Source organism: Myotis nattereri (genome assembly GCF_964212035.1).
Source record: "Myotis nattereri genome assembly, chromosome: 14".
Classification (NCBI taxonomy): domain Eukaryota; kingdom Metazoa; phylum Chordata; class Mammalia; order Chiroptera; family Vespertilionidae; genus Myotis; species Myotis nattereri.
In genome coordinates, this window is record NC_138089.1 from 31,388,051 (window position 1) to 31,410,070 (window position 22,020).

General features: G+C 50.3%; 1 protein-coding gene across 1 annotated transcript; it reads left to right on the forward strand.

The window, feature by feature from the left end:
- The first annotated feature begins 1,822 nt into the window (after positions 1-1,822).
- Positions 1,823-16,670, forward strand: RBP2 (retinol binding protein 2). The gene is made up of 4 exons (XM_081105588.1): positions 1,823-3,310; positions 11,182-11,360; positions 14,588-14,689; positions 16,439-16,670. The coding sequence occupies exons 1-4, from the start codon at positions 3,238-3,240 to the stop codon at positions 16,487-16,489; spliced, it is 405 nt and encodes a 134-aa protein (XP_080961714.1). The 5' UTR covers positions 1,823-3,237; the 3' UTR covers positions 16,490-16,670.
- Positions 16,671-22,020: the final 5,350 nt, after the last annotated feature.

Sequence of the window (22,020 nt, forward strand, 5' to 3'; positions counted from 1 at the left end):
GTTGTAGATTAATTGACCATTAAGTGAGGTTTTATATCTGGGCTCTTTATTATATTCCATTGATCTACATATCTGTTTTTATGCCAATACCATACTGTTCTGGTTATTGTAGCTTTGCAGTATAGTTTTATGTGAGGGAGCATGATACCTCCCATTTTGTTCTTTCCCAAAATTTCTTTGGTTATTCAGGATCTTCTGTGGTTTCATATAAATTTTTGGATTAGTTGTTCTAATTCTGGAAAGAATGTCATTGGTGTTTTAATAAGATTGCATTGAATCTGTATATTGCTTTAGGTAGTAAAAACATTTTAACAATATTAATCCTTCCAATCTATGAGCAAGGTGTATCATTCATATATTTGTATCTTCTTTAATTTAATTCTCCAATGTCTTGTAGTTTTCAGAGTACAAGACTTTCACTTCTTTGGTTAAATTTATTTTTAGGTATTTTATGATTTTTGATGCAACTGTAAATGAGATTGTTTTGTATTGTTTTTTTATAGGTAATCTCTATAGTTTATTTTGTTTTCTCTGGAAGATTTTAGAATGTTATTTTTATGTTGGTGTTCTGAATTTCCACCAGTGTGTTCTGTGTTACATACATGGGGGTAGTTTCCTTGGCACTACATTCCAGTTTACTAATTCTCTCTCCAGCTGTGTTTAACTCATCTGTTACCTTTTAATTTTAATGACTGTATTTTTAAATTTCTACAACTACTCTGGTTATTTTTTAATCTAGCCTTTAAAACACATCACTTTATTCTTTTTCATGTTTTTAAGTGCTTTTAGTTTTCTTTATTCATTTTAAACACACTTATTTTATAGTTTGTATCTGTTTTGTTTTGTTTTGTTTTTATCTGAAGCCCTTGGAAGTCTAATTTGACTGTACGTTTCTGCTGATGTTTGCTTTAGGTGGATTATTTTCATGTGTGTTTTAAAATTTGGGATTATGAAATCACATTTGTCATGGCCTTATTACAGGAATTCTGATTGGCCTTCAAAGGTGTGTCCCTCCAGACAGTTTTTACATTTACTTCTTTCTAGCAGTCTATAAGAATTGCAAGCAGGACTTTATTTTAATACGAGAGGCCCGGGGCACGAAATTCATGCATGGGTGGCGGGGGTTGGGGTGGGGGGGGAGTCCTTCAGCCCGGCCTGCACCCTCTCCAATCCAGGACATCCCTCTAGCAGTCCGGGACTGCTGGCTCCTACCTGCTCGCCTGCCTGTCTGCCTGATCACCCCTAACCACCTCTTCCTCGGCCTCTGCCACCATGGCTTTGTCCGGAAGGACGTCCAGAATGACGTCTGAAAGGTCGTTTTTTCTGTCTGGTCTAATTAGCATATTATGCTTTTATTAGTATAGATTTTGGCTAGCCGGAAGCATATAGTCAAACCCCAAACCAGAGTTCGAACAGAGCAGAACTGCATTTAATTCACATAGATCCTGGGCTAAATAGGCAAACATTCTTGTTGTCTCCGAGCAGCTTTGGCTACTTCACATGCCCACTGAGAATTAGTTCCTAAAGTGGTTTGGCTTTCTGCTAGCATCTCAGTTTCAACTTCTTGTCTTACACAGGGTGAATAATCCCCATGCCCACTAAAACTCAAGTGCCTGGCTTATTGCAATTAACAACCCCATTTTTGCCCCTAAACCCTTCTGCTACAGGGTCAGTTTTTTTATGCTTTCTTACAAGGGAGGCCTATAGGGGACTCCGCTTGGGTAGGAGTGGCTGTGTGGAGGTCCTTGAATCTGAACCTGGAGGGGAATGCCTACTTCTCCAACCCAGAAGGCTGAGTGCTCAGTCTATAGCAGCCTCTGTTGGGCCTCAACGAATGAAACCCAATGCTTCACTCTCTGTCCACTTCTGCTGATATCATTCATTCTCCATTTGTGGAGAAGTTGTCCTTTATTCTCCTCCTCCCCTTTTAACAGCAGCTGGGCCACTTTTTACTGCGTGTCTTCCTGATTCCAGTATATTTACTGAAAAACAAATGTGTTATTTGACATCCCCTAAGCCACACACAGAGCCATTTGCTTAGATTTCACAGCACAAGAATACATACATTAGAGCCCCAGGGTGTTCATCAAACTTGGCCTTGCTTTAGAGTAATCCTGGTTTACTCATCTTCAACCTACACCTCCATTTTTTCAGAGTGTAGGGACCCCTGATCAGACCCCATCTCTCAGAACCATGTGGCAGAGCAATAAATCAACCCATTTTCTGACCCACTGGGACAGTCAGTTTAAAGAACAGCCCTGAACCAAGAGTACTTACCCAAATGTCAGTATGCCCGCCTCCCCCCGCCCCACCCCCATGTTGGTCAAGGTGAACTTCAGCTTGCTCCTGGGGTCTTAAAGCTGTCCCACTGCCCCATCTGGCCGCCCTCCCAAACCTAAGCCATAAACCTAATCTGCTTGCTTTCAGAAGATTCATTCTCGTAGAACATACCTTTTTTGATTGGCCCTGCTGTTTAGAGGCCCTTGGGGAAGAGAGCCAGTGAGAATCGGGCTCCCAAGTCAAACTCTGACCCTTCCCACCTGACTTTCACACATGCTAAAGAAAGAGCTTAGGGGCCAGGCAGACCTGGGTCTGAATCCCAGCTCAGCCACTTACCAGTTGTTGTTAGGCATGTGATTTTACCTCCTTGATGTGTTCTCATCTGTAAAATGGAGCTAGCTAAACATAACGCAGAGCTCGTGTAAGATAAAACAAGACGAAGAGAGCACAGTGGCCACCACAGAGCACAGCGGAGCACCACAGGTGTGAGTGCTCATCTTCTTGGCTTCCTTAGCCAGACCGGAAGTGGCAGTGCTCACGTGGCTGACAGACTCCACGTCTGAGGCCTAGGGGCTGTGGCCTGTAGTGCATGTGGGGGTGGGTACTGGGTCTTTGTGGTCTTCGGGTGCTGAATGGAGTGTTCTGTGTGGGGCCAGGGGCTCTGTGGGAGCCCAGCCAGCCAAAAGTGAGCTGCCCAGGGCCAGGTGTGTGTGGCCGTCACCAGGACATCCATGCCGGCCCAGGCCAGGACTTTGACCATGGGTTGCCTGTAGTCCTTCTGAACTTTGAAAAGGAAAGGGAAGTTCCTCTGGGCTATGCTTATCACCTTTGCACCTGTTATCTTCAGAGCCATAAACCCAACCCATTAGGCTATAAAAGTGACTCATTTCAAAACGCTCTCCCTGCAGCCTGCTCCTGGACGTGCACCACGCACCACGGTAACCAGAGTCCATCACCATGTCGAAGGACCAGAATGGAACCTGGGAGATGGAGAGCAATGACAACTTTGAAGGCTACATGAAGGCCCTGGGTAAGGGGGTGGCTGGGGGTGGAAGAGGGAGGGCAGCTTCAGAAGGACTGTGGTCTGGCCCTCCGGACAGTGCCCCTGTGGAGCTCACACATCTAAGTGCAGGTCTCACTCCTCGCCTACGAGCTATGTAACATCAGGCACATCATGCACATTCCCTGAGGCTCAGATTCCTCTTCTGCAAGTTGGGAATAGTAGTAAATGAGATTGTGTCTGGAATGTCCTTAGCGTAGTACGTGGTCCACAGAAAAAACGCACTGAATGGAGGATACACATACACAATCACACACGCACGCGCACACAAACATACATGTGCATACAAGAGCAAAGCCAAACCTGAGAGGATCATGCAGTCGCTCACGTTCCTGTGACCGCCATCTCTTAAACAGCCGGTTGGACCCGATATTATCCACCAATAGCCCTGCATTGCCCTTTTGTCAGTCTTGTCGTGGGAAGAGAAGAGGAGTGGCTCACAAATCTTTCAGGGCTAGAGAAAAGCAAGCCCGCAGAGGCCAGGAAAGGCTTTGGTCACAGACGTCCAACCGGGTGGTACTGCTTATCTGACTTCTGAAATAGACTCCACGCCAGGGGCTCAATTAGTGTGTGTCCCGAGCAGACTCTCTTATAGGATCTCTCGTGGGGTGGGCAGAAGCCACTGGAAGGCAGGGGGACTGGCCTCCCAAAGGGGAGCTCCCTTTGCTGGGCAGCCACCATGGTCTGGGCACCGAGCAAGAGGCTTTGGCTGCTCATCCTGACTTCATCCTGCACCGGCCTCCCGCTCACCGTAGCCAGCGGTAGCATCTCCCCCACGTGAGGAGTTCCTGGCTGGAACTTGCCCACACAAAACAGGAGAACAGTGGCCGCGGGTGGGGCCGAGGCCCAAGGGCTTGGATATGGGGATGGGAAGTCTCATCCAGAACGGTTGTCATGGTCTTGGGTGTGCGGTTCACTTCTAGCTTCATGAACATTTCCAGTGTGTGCACAACGAAGGCTGTGGCATGTTCGACAGTTCATAGGGCTTTCTTCGTGTACACTGAACATATTTCCAACACTGGGTAGCTTTTTTCCTCCTGGTGATCCGAATTTTACCTCAATACACAGGGCACCCCCAAAAAATGGATGTACACACTTTGAATAATGGTAAAGGCAGTGTTTATTAAAATACATTTCATTTTCAAAACTGAGCTAGCAGCTGGGACAGTGTGTATACATTCTAAGGGACACCCTGTACTTGGAAGAGGAGGGGGAGGCAAAATCCTAACCGTGTTGCACCTGCTTTCAGTGCCCTGAGTGAGCAATAGGAACTGAGTTCTGATTCTACCTGTGGGCAAATAAATGGTCTGGAGCTTAGCTCTGAACAAGAGCATCAGAGGAGGAAAGCGAACCAGAGGGGCCAACATAGCTTTGGCTTTCTCTCTGACCTTGACCTTCTCAGAACGGGTTTCCTCATCTGCCGAGTAGGGGAAGTAGCACCAGCGTTGCCTGTTTCTCCGGAAGATGTCGACAGTGGAACGATGTGGAACGACGGGAAGTGCGTTAACGAGGGCCTTGGGGGGCTGCCAGGTTTGAGCAGCCTGCCAAACAAGCGGATTCGGGGAAATATCATCAGAAAGCAACTTTGTGTCTTCTTCTGCTCATTTTTAAAGAATGAAAAGTCCTGCGGTGACTTTGGGTATAAAATCCAGCCTCCGTCTAGTTTCCGCTCTGCAGGGTGGGCCCCTGAAACCCTTTCTCTAGCTTAAGGTGAGAGGCCAGCCACTCTGTCCCGCCCTCTGTCCTCTCCGGGAGGAAGGGATGGATGCAAGGCGCTCTGCCAGTTCTCTCTCTAGAAACGGCCTTCCTGGGGCCTCGTCCACACCAGTGTGCAGCCTCCGCGTGGGGGAGGGGTTCCCACCCTGGGAATGCGTTGTTTGCATAGCTCTGTCCCAGTATCTTTGGTATCAGATGCCTATTGCCTCTTACAGCTGCAGTCAGAATTTCCAGTTTAGCGTCATAGATCTACATAGCTCTCAAGCTAATAAGAAAACTGTTGGACTTTTTTTTTTTTTTTTTTTAAAGTTTTATTGATTTTTAGGGAGAAAGGAAGGGAGAGAAAGAGAGATAGAAACATCAATGAGAGAGGAACATCATTGATCGGCTGCTTCCTGCATGCCACCCACTGGGAATTGAGCCTGCAACCTGGGCATGTGCCCTAAGCAGGAATCAAACCAGCGACCTCTTGGTTCCTGGGTCGACACTCAACCACTGAGCACACCAGCCGGGCTTGTTGGACCTTTTTGTGCCAGAGTCTCTGAAGTTTAGAAGGAGTAGGCTGCCACTCTCCTGATTAAGATGAAAACTGTAAGTGGTTGTACCCAAAGGTAGATGTGCTTGATGCCTCAGTTTACCCAGCTGCTGGCAGCCCACGGTGTCGCAGGGCCATGATGCCACATGCAGAAATGCTTTAGCTGGAGTCACTTCCCACCATGGAGAAGGGACACCTGCTCCCTCTCACCTGCCCAGGGGGCCTCGTTTGGTGATGACTAAAAACAGGCCTCAAGGCTCTCAGCCGGAAGCAGCTGAGGGAGGGCCACCCCGACAATTTCACCTGCTGAAAGCAGCCCAGCAGATCTGTGCAACTTCCTCCACACCCGCCCTGCAAGGCAGGGGCTGTTGCTCCAACGCTGACAAGCCCATGGAGCTTGCCTACCTTGCAGCTGGGGGCACGAGGCCCTTAGCATTTGGGGAGATCAGCAAATCCCAGGTATTTAAACATCGTGAGGTGTAACTCAACTTCCTGCCAAAGAATTGCTACTTTCTTAGCGTTAGTCCCAGCGTCAGGGTGTTGGCTTTCTCTGCGGGCCTGACTGCTGGTTCCGGTGGGGGGGAATGAGAGACTCCCAGTGACTCACCCCACACCCCAGCTGCTGGCGCCAGCAGAGTAACACGTCATGCCAACCTTTGGGTTTGCCCCAAATTATCAAAGTCATTAACTATTCAAAGGAGTGCCAAAGGTCAAGGGCACCTCCTCTCCTGCTTTCTGAGACACCTGGTCTTTCTTGAGGCCCCAGATTCTTTTTTGACAGCAAAGGAAGGCAGCTGGTAAACTCACTTACCCTGAGAAAAGTGTCATGTCCTGAGGTTCTCCTTCCGGCTGGATCAGGTTGTGTCTGATTGGGTTGGTGTTTTTTTTGGTAACAGAAATCTTTATGTACAAGTATAGGCACCTGATTTTTTTTAAAAGTCACTTTGCAGCATAAAAGGGAGGTAATTGCTATTTTTATTATTTTTTGTAAATCAATAAAAATTATACCTATATTTTTGTCAGATCAACAAAAAATATAATAAATTTTTGGTGTGCTGCAGAATTTTAGTAATTAATTCATGTGTGCCATGGGATGAAAAAGGCTGAAAAATCTCAGGATGAAGATGATTTTAGGTAGTGGTAACTGCTTAAAAAAGATAAGAAGGAATGATGGGGTGGAGAATGATGGGTGGTCAGGGAAGGCTGTCTGAGCAGGTGACATCGTAGCCGAAGCTTAAATGCTGAGAAGTATTATTCCAGGCACAGGGAACAGCACGTGCAAAGGCTCTGGGCATGTTCGAGAACCATATGACGGCTGGTGTGTTGGGAGTGTGGTGAATAAGGGAAGATCAGTCCACAGAGGCAGGTCAGGCCTTATGGTGGGAAGACTTAACCTATCTTATTCTTGAAGGATCACTATGGCTGCAGTATGAAGAATGAGTCACAGGAGGGCAAGACTGGAAGCAGAGATGCCCATTAGCAGGCTGATGTGTTGTTCAGGCAAAACATGATGGTGGCTTGGGCCAGGGCAGTGCCATGGGCTGGAGGAAAGAGGACAGATCCCGTGTATACTTTGGAGGTAAAGTGACAGGGCTTGCAGATGAATATGAAGCAAGAGGAAGTGAAGATGCCCCCCAGGCTTAGGCCTGAATAACTGGGAAGGTGGCGATCCCATTGGCTGAAATGGGGAAGGCCTGGGGAGGAGTGAGTTCAGACGGGGTGCTGGGCAGGGGACATGCGTGCAGCATTCTGCTTTCCATATTTTGGTTTCAGATGCTCATTATGCATCCAAGTGGAGTATTAAAACTGGCACATGGATACATGATCCAGAGCACAGGGTGGAGTCGGGGGCGAAGATGGAAGGAATGCTTTCCATCTCGTGAGGGGAAGAATCTGAAGCCCAGGGAAGTGGGGAAGGGGCTTGCCTGGGTCACCTGTGGCTGGGAACTGCTGCAGTGCAGACAGGAGCCCTGTCTGATCCTAACACCCAAGCTCTCTCCGCAGCACTGTTCCGGGAAGAGGTACTAGGCCCAGGGTTAGGGGAGGCGGCTTCATTCTCACCAAGTTTGTCGGGATGCGGACACCTAAGTAGACAGGCAGGACCCTTAGTAACTGCACGGGAGCCCCTCAGAGTCCCTCGGTACAAACGAATGAGTGTGTGAGTGAGTGAGTGAGTGAGTGAGTGAGTGGAAGTAGAGATTCCCATTAGCAGGCTGTTACGTTGTTCAGGCAAAACGTGATGGTGGCTTGGGCTAGGGCAGTGCCATGGGCTGGAGAACAGGGAGGAAGATAGGGAAGGAGGGGAAAAGGGAGGGGGGAAGGGAGGGAGGGAGGGAGGGAGGGAGGGAGGAAAGAAGGAAGGAAGGAAGGAAGGAAGGAAGGAAGGAAGGAAGGAAGGAAGGAAGGAAGGAAGAAGACAGACTGTCTAATGACCCAAGGAAGAGTTGGCGTCACAACATTTGGATTCCTGCTGGTGCTCACAAGTCAATGAGGTCATTGCCAAAGTCTTTGTATAAACCACATGGTACCTGGTTGCACTTTCAAACAGGGAAAGTGCTGGGGGTGGAAGAGACCCAGGTGAAGGCAAGTTTGGGCCCTTCTTTGCTTGTACCAGCAGCACCTCCATCCTGGCCCCTTCCCAGTGGGAAGTAGTAGCCTACAGGTGAGGAGGTAAAATAGAGCAAGGGGAGCAGGGAGGCACCCCAAGGTCTCCGGCCTGCCTCTGCTGGCCAGAGAAAGTTTGAAACCTATTTAAAAATGCCCTTGAGGAGTGAGAAGAGGCAGGTAGGGGGCCAAGCCAAGTCCTCTCTAAATGTGTCATACGGAGGAGGAAATGGCATGGAAGAATGGAGAGGATTGCTCCTCCACACTGCTGCTCACAATTGCCTCGAAGTGCTGATGATGGGAGAATGAAGGGGTCCAGGTTTGAAGCCCATCACAGGTGCACTAGGAATGGGTCTCAGATTTCATGTGATGAATATGTGTGCAATCTCTGCTCTTTAATTTATAAAGAGCGCCTGCCCTTTCAGCCTGCAACTCTAGCTTTTTTCACAATAATATTACAAAGCATTTTAATGTTGAGTAGCATACTCATATTTCACCTTTATGGCTTGCATTGTTCAAAATGCAGTTATGAAAAGTATGCTTTTAATAAAGTCACTTCAGTGTTTTTTTTTTCTTCTGCGGCAGCTACAAGCCATATATATATTATTCAGGACTAGCTTGCCTTTGGACCTTCTCCCCTGAGGTAGAAATTCATTTCACCCAGCTGTAAATCAGGCGCGGAGCTACCTTTCATCCAGAGAAGCAGATAAAACATACTTGATAACCCTGGTGTTAGAATACCATAGCAGGAAAATAATTTTCTCTGCAGAGTACAAAGGGGAAGCGTTTCTGTAACCTGTGTGTGGGTGCGCGTGTGTGTTCTACAGCTGCAGGTAAACCTTCCTTTTGATTAGAAATATCACGGCTCCCTTCCCCAGAGTGGAGCAGAGGTGGCGTGATTAACTGGCCTGTGTAAACGCTAAAGGGAAGCCAAGAGGCCAGGCCATTTTTCAATCCAGAGAAGAAGTGGTGCTTGATCACATTTGCATAGAGCCTCTAACAAGATTCCGCTGGCCCCGGTCAGAAAGATTGAGTAGGGATGCTATTTCCAGGACAAGCCGGTCCCCCCAGCAATAGGCATTTTAAACTGTGATCCACCTTTCTAAGCAGCCAAGGACAAGCAATATTTTCTGCTGGGAAAGCCTTAGCTGTGCCTGATACACGGAATGCATTTGTAGGCAAACTGTCGGGAGCTCCAGCCCAGCTGAGTAGCTCGGAACCCGCCACTTAACGTCTCTGGGCCTTGCTATCCACATCTGGGCAGTGAAAATAGGTTGTTCTCTGACAAACACCTCGGCTCTGAGTTCCTCTGTAATTCCCAGTTCTTTCTGAGTAGTTTTGCCTGGAGGAGCCACCTTCTTTGTTTCATCTGGTTAATATGTGACCTGCGGTTGGTTGGTTGGTTGGTTGGTTGTTGGTTTTTTCTTTCCATCTCCACCTGTGGTGCCAGCAGCAGGGTGTGGCCCAGCACGGGCCTCAGCACCGAGGGCCAAAGCTAAAGCTCTTTACCCCCTGGTCAAACCATGGAGTGAGGAAGCTGACACAATGTCCCTGTGACGGGCCAGGGCCATGCAAGTGAGCAGATCAGCCGCCATCCGACTGTTCTTCAGAGTCCGGGCCCTTGGACAGCGTCGGGTGGTGGATGTGCAAGTGTGGCCCACACATTTCACTCCAGACTGGGTTTGACTGAAACAGAAAAGGCCAAGGCTTGGAGGCCAATGTGCGTCAAATCACCATAGCTCCTTGGCACTGTGTAAAGCATTGTATCATTATTTTAAGTGAATTTTTACCTTAAATAACTGTGAGGTAAGCCATCTTTCCCCCATTTTACTGGAGAATTTACAGGCATAAAGGGGGTCAAATATGATTTGGTGCGGGACTAAGAGCTTAATGATGTTCACAGCAAAGGAACACATTTAGCAACCCCAGACCTATCCTCCGTTTCTAGGTTGATTCCACAAAGATAGCGCCCTTTTGGCTTGAAGGATGGATTATGTGTAACCAGAGGTTAGCAAGGAGGTGCACGCAGCACTTAGCTTTTTACTGTAAAGTACAGAGCTTGGGAAATGCAACACTCCATTGAAGGGCATGCTCCCTTTTACTTCCTAATGGTCTCTAAGAGATGAGTAAGATTTCCGTTAAAATATCAGGACAAAGAAAAGCTGTAGATGAATAAATGCAGCAAAATATTGGTAATTGTTGAATCCGGGTGATGAGTGTAGGGTTCCTTGTACTCTCCTCTTTACTTTTGCTTGTTTGAAATTTTTCATAATAAAGATATAAACAAATGGCCATCTTTTCCTTAAAAACAATGAAGCAAATCTCAAAGCAAGTCTTTTCTGAGTGTCTACAGCAGCGGTTGCTAACCGGTGGTGCTAGGACCACTGGTGGTCCGTGAGGCCCGACAGGTTGGTGACCGCTGGTCTACAGTATCTGGAGCACACTTAAAGCTGCTGAGGGAGGGAGAACAGCCTACATAAATAAGCTCCTAATCTGCTTTAAAAATGGAAGTTTATATGTACCCTTCCGTGCTTGTAGACAATAACAAATTCCATCTTTGCCTATGATCTAGGCTGGTGAGTTTTAAACAGTCTTTTTTCTTTTAAAACATGAAGTTGTATGTTCAGCAAACTCTTCAAAAGAAACCCAATATGTCAAATAAGTAGAATGGAGCTGCTGTGGTGGAGGGATATGTGTGTGTGTGTGTGTGTGTGTGTGTGTGTGTGTGTGTGTACATGAATGCATATTGGAGAGTTGCAGCTCAGGCACGACCCTGCCTGCGACCTCCCCCTGCCACCAGGGCTCCCCAACAATTGACTGAGCTGCCCAAACTGGCCGGGTGTAAGACAACTCTTGTTTCCTGCTTAGGCAGAGAAATGGGGCCTGCCCTGCCCTGTGTCTCCGGTCCCGATTGCTTGGCCTTGTTAAAGAAATGAATGAGTCTGGCTGAGCACATCAGAACCTCCACCACTCCCTTTGCCAACAGATATTGATTTCGCCACCCGCAAGATCGCGGTCCGCCTGACTCAGACCAAGATCATTCAGCAGGACGGCGATAACTTCAAGACGAAAACCAACAGCACGTTCCGCAACTATGACCTGGATTTCACCGTTGGAGTGGAGTTTGAGGAGCACACCAAGGGCCTGGACAACCGCACTGTGAAGGTACTCAGCTGGGCGGGCGGTGGTCAGGCGCACACTCTGGAGGGGCCTCCTGTTTGGCTTCACAAAGGGAAAATGACAGCAACAACCTGGAAGGGGGACCAGAATGGACTTAATGATGCCGGCACTAAGCAACATTATCTTAGGGAGGAAGGGGCAAGCTAGCTTCTGCACTAAGCTTATGAGCAAAGGAGCGATTGGAGGGTGTGGCCCCTCAGGGTCTGGCATGGGCTGGCAGGCAAGGAGAGAGGGCCCGGTGGGGTGTCGTCGGGAGGACTCCGCCCTGTGAGCTGAGCAGGGTAGCTTCCTCAGGGGGCAGCCTGCTCAGCACCAGCCACACATTGCCACGAGGGACTGATACCTCATGTTCACAGATTTTTTTTCCCCAAGAGATGTTGAGAATTCATAGGTTTTCATATGAAATATCTCCATTTTAGATGAGCCCCACTGGTTTATTTTTTAAAGAAGAATGAAGTGCATAGCAAACAAAACACTCAGTGTACTGAGTGAAGTCAGGGTTCCCCCGTCCCAGGAACTTCCAGAAGTCTCGGGCAAGTCTCTGGCTCTGGGTTAGCGTCACTCTAACTCCCAGGACCTAATGGAGCAAATCCCCAGGCTTCCGAAGGCCAGACTGCCAGGTGCTTGAGTGGCGTGGGTATAGGGAGGATTCTGAAAGCGAGCAGCCCTGAGTTCACGTGTTATCTCCAAGCGCAGGAGCTGGAGTGCAGAGGAGGCCGGCCCTCACCCAGAGGAGCAGTTTGTAAATAAGGCAGAGAGTGGAAGCAGCAGGGGGCAGTGGGTGGAGGTGGGGAAGGCAGGGGTAACAGCAGGTCCCCTCTCCTCCAGAGTCCACCATGTGGTATCACAGCCTGGTGAGTGATTGTCGCAGTGTTCACACTCACACTCCGTGCGCCTGCCTTTGGTTTTCCAAATCCAGTTACACCTGGTCAGTCCCCACACGTAGGAATGGGGAGAAAGTTAATCTCAGTCGAATTGAAGGATTCTCCCACCCCAACCTTAGCATCATATAAGGACCCCAGGGGTCACACAGTCCAGGAGAGGGTTTCTGGTTGGTCATTTGGTATGACCGCCATTGGCTACTCACTGTCCGTGCCCATGTAGTTTGCATGAGGATGGGCAGCTTGAATATTCATAGCACCCACCCCATTTCTGCCAATGCAGCCACCGGAACTCTGCCCTGGCTCCCAAGCTGGGGAGGTGAGCTGGGTGTCCTATCGCCAGGTACCCATGTTATCACCCCCAGCAGAGGCCAGCCCCTCACAGTGCCAGGACCCTCCACCCTGCCCTTCCTCATTTGCCAGGCACCCCACTCTCCCCGGAGTCCCCCTTCTCTCCTGCTTCCAGAAGCTCTTTCAAAAGTTGGAAGACTCAGCGCTTCCCCAAGTCATGGGCCATGAGCTCTGTCACCTCCCTGGGATTGGAGGGGAAGGTTGTCATCCTTCTTTGCTACTGACATCCAAGCCACGAGAGCGGGCCGTTTTATTTCTCACGCTGTCCTGCGGCACTGTCCTCTCAGCCATCACGTCGAGGCTGAATTATAATCAGTGCCCTCGCTAAGGAAGTCGGACATGAAAGGCACTTTGGAGATGCTTCCGTCAGAGCGGGCCTGGCATGAGAACCTCAGCGTCCGAGCCTAGGATGGCCCCTGCGAAGCCCCACCCGCGTGGTTGAGGGATCCACAGGGCTTTTCTGAACTGCGTGGCTGGGGGGCCCATGCATCAGACACCAGAATTCACAGGAAGATTGGCGCAGGATTTCAGTTGAAAATGATTCATTTCCCCTAGTCTTTGCGTTTTGGTTGAGAAAGAGACCTGTTCTCTCTGACTAGTCCTTGCATCACCATGGATGGCGGAGAACGCCCTCTTCCTGAAATGATCGGCGTCCTATCAGCCCTTTCTGACTCAAATGATTCCCTGCGTTAACACCCACTTTCCTTCTGCCTCTCCGCTTCCCTCAGACCCCACTCTCCCCAGGATCAGTTCTTAGCCCTGCAGGGAGAGGGAGAGAAAGAGGGAAGGGGGGGAGAGAGAGAGAGAGAGAGAGAGAGAGAGAGAGAGAGAGAGAGAGAGAGAGAATGAATATGAATGAATCCCCTTTTCTACTTTTTGTCTCTGCTTGCCCACAGCAAACAGTTGGGTCTCTCTCTCTCTCTCTCTCTCTCTCTCTCTCTCTCTCTCTCTCTCTCTGGCTCTGGCTCTGGCTCTCTCCCTCTCCAGTGGGGACAGAGAAGTACCAGGACAGACTGTGCCCGGCCTCCCGCAAGGGCTGTTCCCGAGAGAGTCAGCACAGAGCAGGTGCCCTCCGCACTACCTCCTTCCTGCGACTTGACTGGAACCCTTCAGCCGGAAGGGGCGACAGGGGGTGGGTGAGCCAATCAGCCACAGAGGGTGCCCGCCCCTCTGCAGTGTGCTATCACTCTTTTATCTTTGACTGTGAGATTAATTGTATCAAAAAAGCCTTCATTTGCATTTCTCTTATCATGAGTGAAGTTGATTGTCTTTTCTTAGGTTTAAAGGCCATCTGCTAGGGTTGTGTTTTTCTTTCCTTGTGTCGGGGGAGGGAACCATTTTTCTGGCCGAGAGCCATCTGGATATTTATAACATCACCCGAGGGCCATACAAAGTTAGCACCTTAAAAACTAGCTGCTCTATTTGGTCAAGCATTTAATTAACTCACTCCTAATGCCGTGGCAGGGCCAGCCCAAATGATGTTCCCCACCCCAAATGTAAGCTGTGGGTTGGCGTCTTCAGTTGAATTTCCTATTAGGTTAATGATCTTTTTCTTACTGGTTTATGGGAGCGCCTTATATAGAAGGGACGCGGGTCTTTTGTCTGACATGTGTTACAGTTATTTTTCCCAGTTTGTTATTCATCTGCAGACTCCGAGGTGTTTTCCCTCCCAGAAATGTTACATCGTGAGACAGTCACATTCATCATCTCCCCCTTCTGACTTGGAATGCTATCTGTCCCATAGGATAAAATGGAAGAGTAGAATTCCTTAAGAGGACAGAACCAGCCACAGCCAGCCGGTTTGGCTAGAATGGCAGGTGTGTGCGGAAATGAGCCTGGAAGGTCTCGGCCGAGGCTGAGGGCTCTGCCCGGTGGCCAGGCGGGAGCCTGGGCACAGCGTCGGGACTGCAGCCGCAGGTTGACGTTCGTCTGGTCCCAGTCAAGGCCACACGGTTGATTTGCTGGAACTTGTCATTGCAGTCGCTGATCACCTGGGAAGGCAATGTCCTCGTGTGCGTGCAGAAGGGGGAGAAGGAGAACCGTGGCTGGAGGCAGTGGGTTGAAGGGGACAAACTCTACCTGGTAAGTCCTGGGTCTGCCCAGCTCCCTGCCTCTGTGCTCACACCAGCTGCCTGTTCATCCAGCCAGGCACCTTGACAAGAAAAATGGCCCTGCACTCCCCTGCTGAGCTCCAGCCAAATGTGTGTGGTCATAGAGTCAGAAAGCCATTCCTGTCTGGCTCAGGGGTCTCCAGGAAGAAATCTAGACGGCCGTTTCTGTGATGGCTGCCGTTAAAATGAAAGTTCAAAATGCTGAGCTAGGGAGCTGAGATCCATGGAGAAATGCAGGGAACCTGTAAAGAGCAGCCGGAGAGAAATGTGAGGCTCAGAATTAAGATGTCCCCAGAGAGGGTGGGCCCAGGCCTCCTCGCAGCTATGTGAGCTTGGAAAAGAGAGGTTGGGGTGCAGGTGGAACGGACAGGGGGCAGCTGAGCCCATGAACTGCTTGTAGGCCTCAGGCATGGACCTCCCATCATAAGCTGTGTCCACCGGATGCCAAACTAAAGCAGTGCAGTGGGTACCATTGCTGATATCCTTGAATTATATCTGTGTAGGTAGCTTACTTTTTTATTCTTCAATCTTCAAGGCAATGTATGGGTCAAACATTCAAACAGTGAAAAATTCTTCACTCCTTCATGCATTCAGTCACTCATTTGTTAAATAAATGGCTCATTCAACTAATGGCACTTCATTCATTCATTCATCTGTGGAGTCAGGCAGGTGCCTGGCCCCAGTGTCAGTATTCAAGTCACCACGTGCCCTTCAGAGCCAGCCTTGCCTCACCTGGGATCTTTATTCCAGAGGCACTGTCAGCTGATGGATGACCAATGGGAGGCATGCACTGTTTTCCATGGAAGGTTTTCCCTACCTGCTCCGGGTTGGATGATGGATCGTTTTAATTGTAGTGCAATACCCAAAGGTCGCTGTGGTGAAGACAACGGATTCATCGTCAACTGCGATGATTTCCTGGCGCTCCCCACACCCATGTTTTTCTCTCCTCCCTTAAAGGGTCATGAGTTACAGATAAGGCTTGAGGGCTCCCTCCATCTCAGTGGTTCTCAACCTTCTGGCCCTTTAAATACAGTTCCTCATGTTGTGACCCAACCATAACATTATTTTCGTTGCTACTTCATAACTGTAATGTTGCTACTGTTATGAATCATAATGTAAATATCTGATATGCAGGATGGCCTTAGGTGACCCCTGTGAGAGGGTTGTTCAACCGCCAAAGGGATCGCGACCCACAGGTTGAGAACCGCTGCTCTATCTGGATGAAAAACTGCATCTTACTGCAGCCCACACCCTTTCATTGCCTGGGCCAAGACCAACCAACGTTCTGATCTCCCAAGGCCAGAAAGCCCACAGGGCTGAGCAACACGGGTCACCAGCAGGCATCTTCCTAGGCCCTTGCCTTCCGAATGCTTCTCCCCACTAGAGCCTTCTCTTCTTCATGGCTTTGCTGCCTTTTATAAATTAGGTGATGTTGCTTTAATCATGAAAGTAGGAGAAATCCCGCCCAAGAGGGTAATTTCTTCAAATTTTTTGTTCTTATAGTTGCTCAAGCTCAATTCAAGGGTCAAAATCAAATCAGGGCATGTCAGCTGATTGGATCCATGAGATGCACTTTGCCCAGAATACGTGTCCTCTTTGTTACAGTCAGCCCCCCCCCCTCCCCCACCTCCCACCCAAATCACAGACAACACGAAGGCCAGGGGCCGGGCAGAAGAAAGACCCAGCTTGTTCATCACTCACCCACTTTCTGATGTTGCAGGATCTGACATGCGGCGACCAGGTGTGCCATCAAGTGTTCAAAAAGAAGTGATGGCCATGAGGGGCCTGCTCCACACTCCCAGTGAAGGGTTCTTCACCGGCTTTGAGACGAAGCCGTGGGGACCCTCCCACTCCTGACAGAGCCTGTTAAGACATCTGGATGGGTTTTACACGGAACGAATGTGTACCAGTGACAAACATATTCTCCCTTCGTTGAAACCTGGCATTAAATGAAAAAACAAAACTCACTCCCATACTTTGAAATCCTTTATCTCTCTCTCCCTGTATTTGTAGAACTGTCAGTTTTACCCCCAAGCAGAACAGGTGACTGCCTGCCTGTGGTTTTCTGTGTGGCTGTGTATTTTAGTTTAGCCTGTTCGTTGGTTTTCTGTTAGTTCATTTGTTTGGCCGGGGAGGGTGTTTGTTTTATCTGGAAATGTTCTCTGGCCAACATAGTATCGCCTCCTAATCCTTGAACATTGCCTGTTTGAGATTCATTCCTTTAGATAGCACATTCGTTTCTCCAAGATTCTATTTTAAGATGCATATGCCTTCTAGTTTGTACTTTGCCTGAGCAGCCATGACAGGGGCCTCCCGGAAAGCTGTGCTCCCCCACAACCACGCATGTTCCTGCGGCAAGAAAGCCAGGGAAGTGCCCGGCTGGGGCCTCATGCTGGCTGGGGACCCGGGGAGGTTGGGGGATCTTCCTGTGGGCTCTGGGGAAGAGAGGAAACTCCTGAGGAGGTGCAGCCCATCCCCTGTGGCAGAGCAGGAATCCAGTGGAGGGGCTGCTGAGGTGGGGCCGCTGAGGTGGGGCCTTTGTCCCCAGCTTCCCTGGAGCTTCTCCGGGTGCCCAGGTCCCCCTGTTGGTGCCCCCGGTCTTGCCCACCACAATCTCAAATGACCCTCTCCTTTGTCCCTGGAGAAAACCTTATTGAATGACATCGTCTGAAAGTTCATTGGGGACCAGCTGTAAAGTATTCCACACGTGTAGGGGGTTGTATTCACTAGTGATTTTTGACCCTAGGGTTTACAAACGTACTCTAGGGTCTGCTAGCCCCCCAAGATTCTGTGACAAGGTTCATGGTCAAATAAACCTCAGGAGTGCTGAGAGCATATCCCCTCCTTAGACATTCACAGTAAGAACTGGTGTCCCGTGGCTGTGCACAGACCTGCAGCAAGCCCAGCCTTGAGCCCTGGGCCCCCTTCACCCTGAAGCATTTCACGCCCACGGGTGTTTTGAGAACACGGTCCTCATGCCTTACGCGTGCACAGCACTTCTTCAATTACAGAGAACAAACAATGTCATTTAAAACTCCCGTTTCCCACGGGGATTTTCTCTGTGTATTTTTCCACAAATGAAGAGAAACGGAACGGGTTCGTTTACATACAGCGTGAAAGGCCGATGGTGGCTGTATTCATTCCGCTGACCATTCCTTTTCAACAAAGATGCATCTGAACCTAGAAGCGGTCCAATCCGAGGTACCTGTTTCAAAGCCGGGGCCGATGTGTGGGGGCCAGGCCTGCCTTTCAGCCTGCGCTCACCGTGGCTGAGGGAGGACAAGTCGCCTCCTATTTCTATTCCCTCAGCCAATTTCAAAACCAAACCATGACAGGAGTGCTCCCCCCGGGCACTGACAAGGCTGGTGGGGACAGAGTGAAAGTGGTCAACCTTTAAAACCCACTGAGGCCCTGGCCAGAGCTGCTCAATGGTCAGAGCACCCGCCCTCTCACCAAAGGGTCTCGGGTTCCATTCCCGGTCAAGGGCACTTGAAGGAGCCCCACTCTAGGCCATGTTGCATGAAGTTCACACGGGAGGTGGGTCGATAACGATGGGTGTGAGCTTGGGGGAGAGGGAGGAGAAGGATACTCCACATGGCTTAGCAGTGGGAAGGGGAAGGGGGTGCGGAGGGATCTGGGTTAGGCCTAGCACACCAGGCAACAGAGCAACAATTGCAAAGGCCACATGCCCTCTCCCCATCACCCACGTCACCCTCCAATGGCTACATGTCACCCCCTTCGGGTTCCCTCCCCTGGCTGGGCTGGGGAAGAAGGAGCCGCCAGGCCTCCACAGACATTTTTGAGGCCAGGAAGCGATGATGTCATCAGGGGGGAGGGGAGGAGGAGAGGGAAAAGTGAAGAAGAGAAAAGAGGAGAAAGGCGGGGAGCGGGAGAAAGAAAAGAAGAGTAGGAGAAGGAAAGGGCGGAGCAGGGGGAAGCGATGGGAGGGGTGGGAGAGGAGGGGAGGGAAGAGGAGAGACGGGAAGAGCCCACACTCACTGCGAGTAAATGCAGAGAAAGGCACTGTCCAGGCGAACCAGGCTGCACAGTCCGCAGCCAGAGCAACAGCAGCCGAGACTCGCCCAGGGGCTTTCTCTAGTTTGAACCCCTCTTCCCCAAAGCACAGGCAGGTTCCTTTAAAGGACTAGCAGGTCAGCGCAGAGCAACTAGGCTTTCAGGCGCTCAGGAGGCTCGGCCTGGGTCCTTGCAGGGTGGTCCAGGTTAGGCTCTTTGTGGAGCATTGTTTCTGTCCTGGAGCTCTTTCTAGGACTATGACAGAGGAGCCCATTTTACAGATGAGGAAGCTGAGGCTCAGACCAGGTCCAACATTCACCCTGACCCCACAGCTGGGTCTGTCTCCACACTCTGAGACCTTCCGCAAAGGAGGGGGCCTGGGCAGGAACAGGGTGGCCCTCCAGACCTACCCTAGAACCGTGGTCGGCAAACTGTGGCTCGCGAGCCACATGCGGCTCTTTGGCCCCTTGAGTGTGGCTCTTCCTAAGCCTTAGGAGTACCCTAATTAAGTTAATAACAATGTACCTACCTATATAGTTTAAGTTTAAAAAATTGGGCTCTCAAAAGAAATTTCAATCGTCGTACTGTTGATATGTGGCTCTGTTGATGACTGAGTTTGCCGACCACTGCCCTAGAAGGTCCCAGAGCCCTGGCACGTTCAGGAGACCACCAGTGCCATGCCCGCCCAGGCATCTGTAATCAGGCTGTGTTTTTCTTAAATCAGTATTCCCCGTGAGTCTCCTTCAAGACTAATTTGGCTACAGGCAGGACCTATTGAGAGTGACTCATTTGCCGTTCCCCAGCCGGGGGTGAGGTCCTGCCTCTGGGCCGAGCCTGCCAGCACTGACGACAGAGCTGGCCTCCTGGAGCCGACCCTTCCACTTGAACCGGCTCTTTATACTCGTGATCTGTGACGGACGAGAAGGGCAGAGGTGGGGTATTTAATTTTGGCTCACTGATTACACTTGTTATGTAGATGGATCCAATTAGAAGCTGGGGCTTGAGAAAACGAATCAGCAATGACCCAAATAGAATCTCCAAGAGCTTTAAAGATTTGGCTGTAGGTTTTCCGGGGCTGGCCCTCACTTGAGTTGCTCCTCATGCTTCTAGATTGCTAAGGAGAAGGCCTGGAAAAGGTGGGCAAAATCCACCTTTTCTGGAATATTCTATCAGGAAATGCGCCCAGACCATAGGAGCGCAGTGAGCTCTTTCCGTGGTCAGAGGCTGGGGACACGGAGGCACCCACAGTCTCCTGTCAGGGAAACAGCCATGCGAGGCCGTCCACGTGGAGGGAATTCACAGCAGGGAAGTGCTCACACAGACGGAAAAGCTTAGAAGCCGCTCAGAGCTTAGCCAGCAGGAGGCTGCCAGGACCACCCACAGGGCACAGAGGATGCAGGAGGAAGGTGGTGTGGTCCGAGCCTCGGCCAGGCAGGGCTGGACCATGGCGATCAGAGGAGACACAGCCACCGCCAAACAAATACCCCCACACAGAGGAGGGAGGGCTCGGTGAACACCCTGGCTCCTTTCTTTCCACTGTCCAACCTCCCAACAGGGCTCCCATTGGTAGACACTCGCCAAAGCCTGCTGCCCGTGAGCCTGGGAAATGTCGTTCTGGTAGTGCCAGCGAGCAGGACAGGGAGGGGAGTGGTCTGATGGCACTCAGGGGAGGGAGCCCAGCCCTGGCCCTCCAGGAGCTCCCAGTCTGACTCAGGTCCGGGCAAGGATGCCCACCAGCACCAGCACTGTCACCTGACCTCAGTGGGACACAGAGAATATGACTGGGAGGGGCAGTCTCCGGGGTAAAGGGCAGAAGGAAGAGGGGGTCGTCGTGAACTGGCCCCTCCTTGTGCCACACAGTACACCAGTGCTTTCCCTACACAGCCTTGCACGGCAGTGCCATCCCCACTTCTCAGGAGAAATTGAGGCTCGGCAGGCAGAGAGGGAAACGTGCCCGGGTTCGCACACAGCCTCACGGAGCCCCGGCTCTTGTTGGCGTTGCCAGCGCAAGTGGCTGCCTTAGTCCAGTCACCCATCCGTCGTTGGGCAAACGCGCCCTTTTCCAATTGCAGACAAACCTCAATCCCAATCTTCAAGGACAGTGAAGTTAATAAAAGAAAGCACTTATCGAATTAGAACCAAACAGACTAGCTAATTACTTTTAACTCCTATTAAGTCTTTACAAGCCCAATGGAAATGTTTTCTTTTATTAAAGTTCATTGTTTTAAGCTTAAAAAGCAATGAAAACCTCTCTAAAACTTCTGCGGAGCCCAGATCCTTGGCGAACCACAGTCCCGCAGGCTAGACCCCGGGAGAGATGGTCTCGGCGGCCTGTGTGCTTAAGTGGGAGTGTGTGGCACCTGGCTTTGCTGTGGTTTGCACGCTGGCAATGATTTGATGAGTTGTGACATTGTGTTAACGTCCTCCTGGATCACAAATTCCACAAGGACAGAGGTGGCTGTAGTTTGCGGCCTGCTCCCCAGAGCATCTGACGCCGGCTGGTGCCTCTCTCCTCGGCCCGTCTGCGCCACAGACACAGTCAGCCTGGCATTTATTGGGCACACATTGGTGCCAGTGCCTGTGACAGAGGCCCAACGTTCTCTCCATCAACCTACTCATCCAGGAGGCATGTATTGATCATCGACTCTGAACCAGCGGCCGGGCACGGAGGAGGCGGTGGTAAGCAAAGCAGATATGTTCCCTCTCCTCACGAATTTTGTTCCTAAGCCTCACAGCCTTGCAAGGCAGGGATCATTCTCCTCATCTTATACGTGAGCCTCCGAAAGGGTGAGGAGGATTCTAAAAGCACATTCCTAAGAAGAGGCAGGGCCAGGCCCCTGGGGATTTTCCCCTGCTGACCCTCGCCCTCCTCCTTGCTGGGTAAGGTGAGAGGCAGAGGGAAAACCTGTCATTCCAGGAGATGGAAAGGCCTGTTGTTTTGTTTCTCATAATAAAAGAAGAAATAAAAGGCCCTTGTAACCCACTAGTCATGGTAAACAAAATGCTGTCTGTAAGGCCCTTAACACGCTGCCTGGTGTGTAGCAGTCACACAATCAATAGTGGCTAAAACAATAGTCCTTAATGACTTTTTCCAAAAAACAAAACGTGACTTTGAAAACAAGACAAAACACCAAAATGGGACAATTCTGACCCCAGGGGACGTCCAGGTATGTTTTTGGTTGTCATCACTGGGGGTGGGGTGCTGCTGACGTCTAATGGGAAAGGCAGGCATACTGCTACACATCCGACAACACACAGGGCGGCCCCACAACCAAGACGATCGGCCCC

Excerpts from the sequence above, each read along its gene's own strand:
- RBP2 (XM_081105588.1), top strand. The coding sequence starts at position 3,238 with ATGTCGAAGGACCAGAATGGAACCTGGGAGATGGAGAGCAATGACAAC. Across the intron at positions 3,311-11,181 it reads AGGCTACATGAAGGCCCTGG|ATATTGATTTCGCCACCCGC; the intron begins GTAAGGGGGTGG and ends CTTTGCCAACAG. Across the intron at positions 11,361-14,587 it reads TGGACAACCGCACTGTGAAG|TCGCTGATCACCTGGGAAGG; the intron begins GTACTCAGCTGG and ends TTGTCATTGCAG.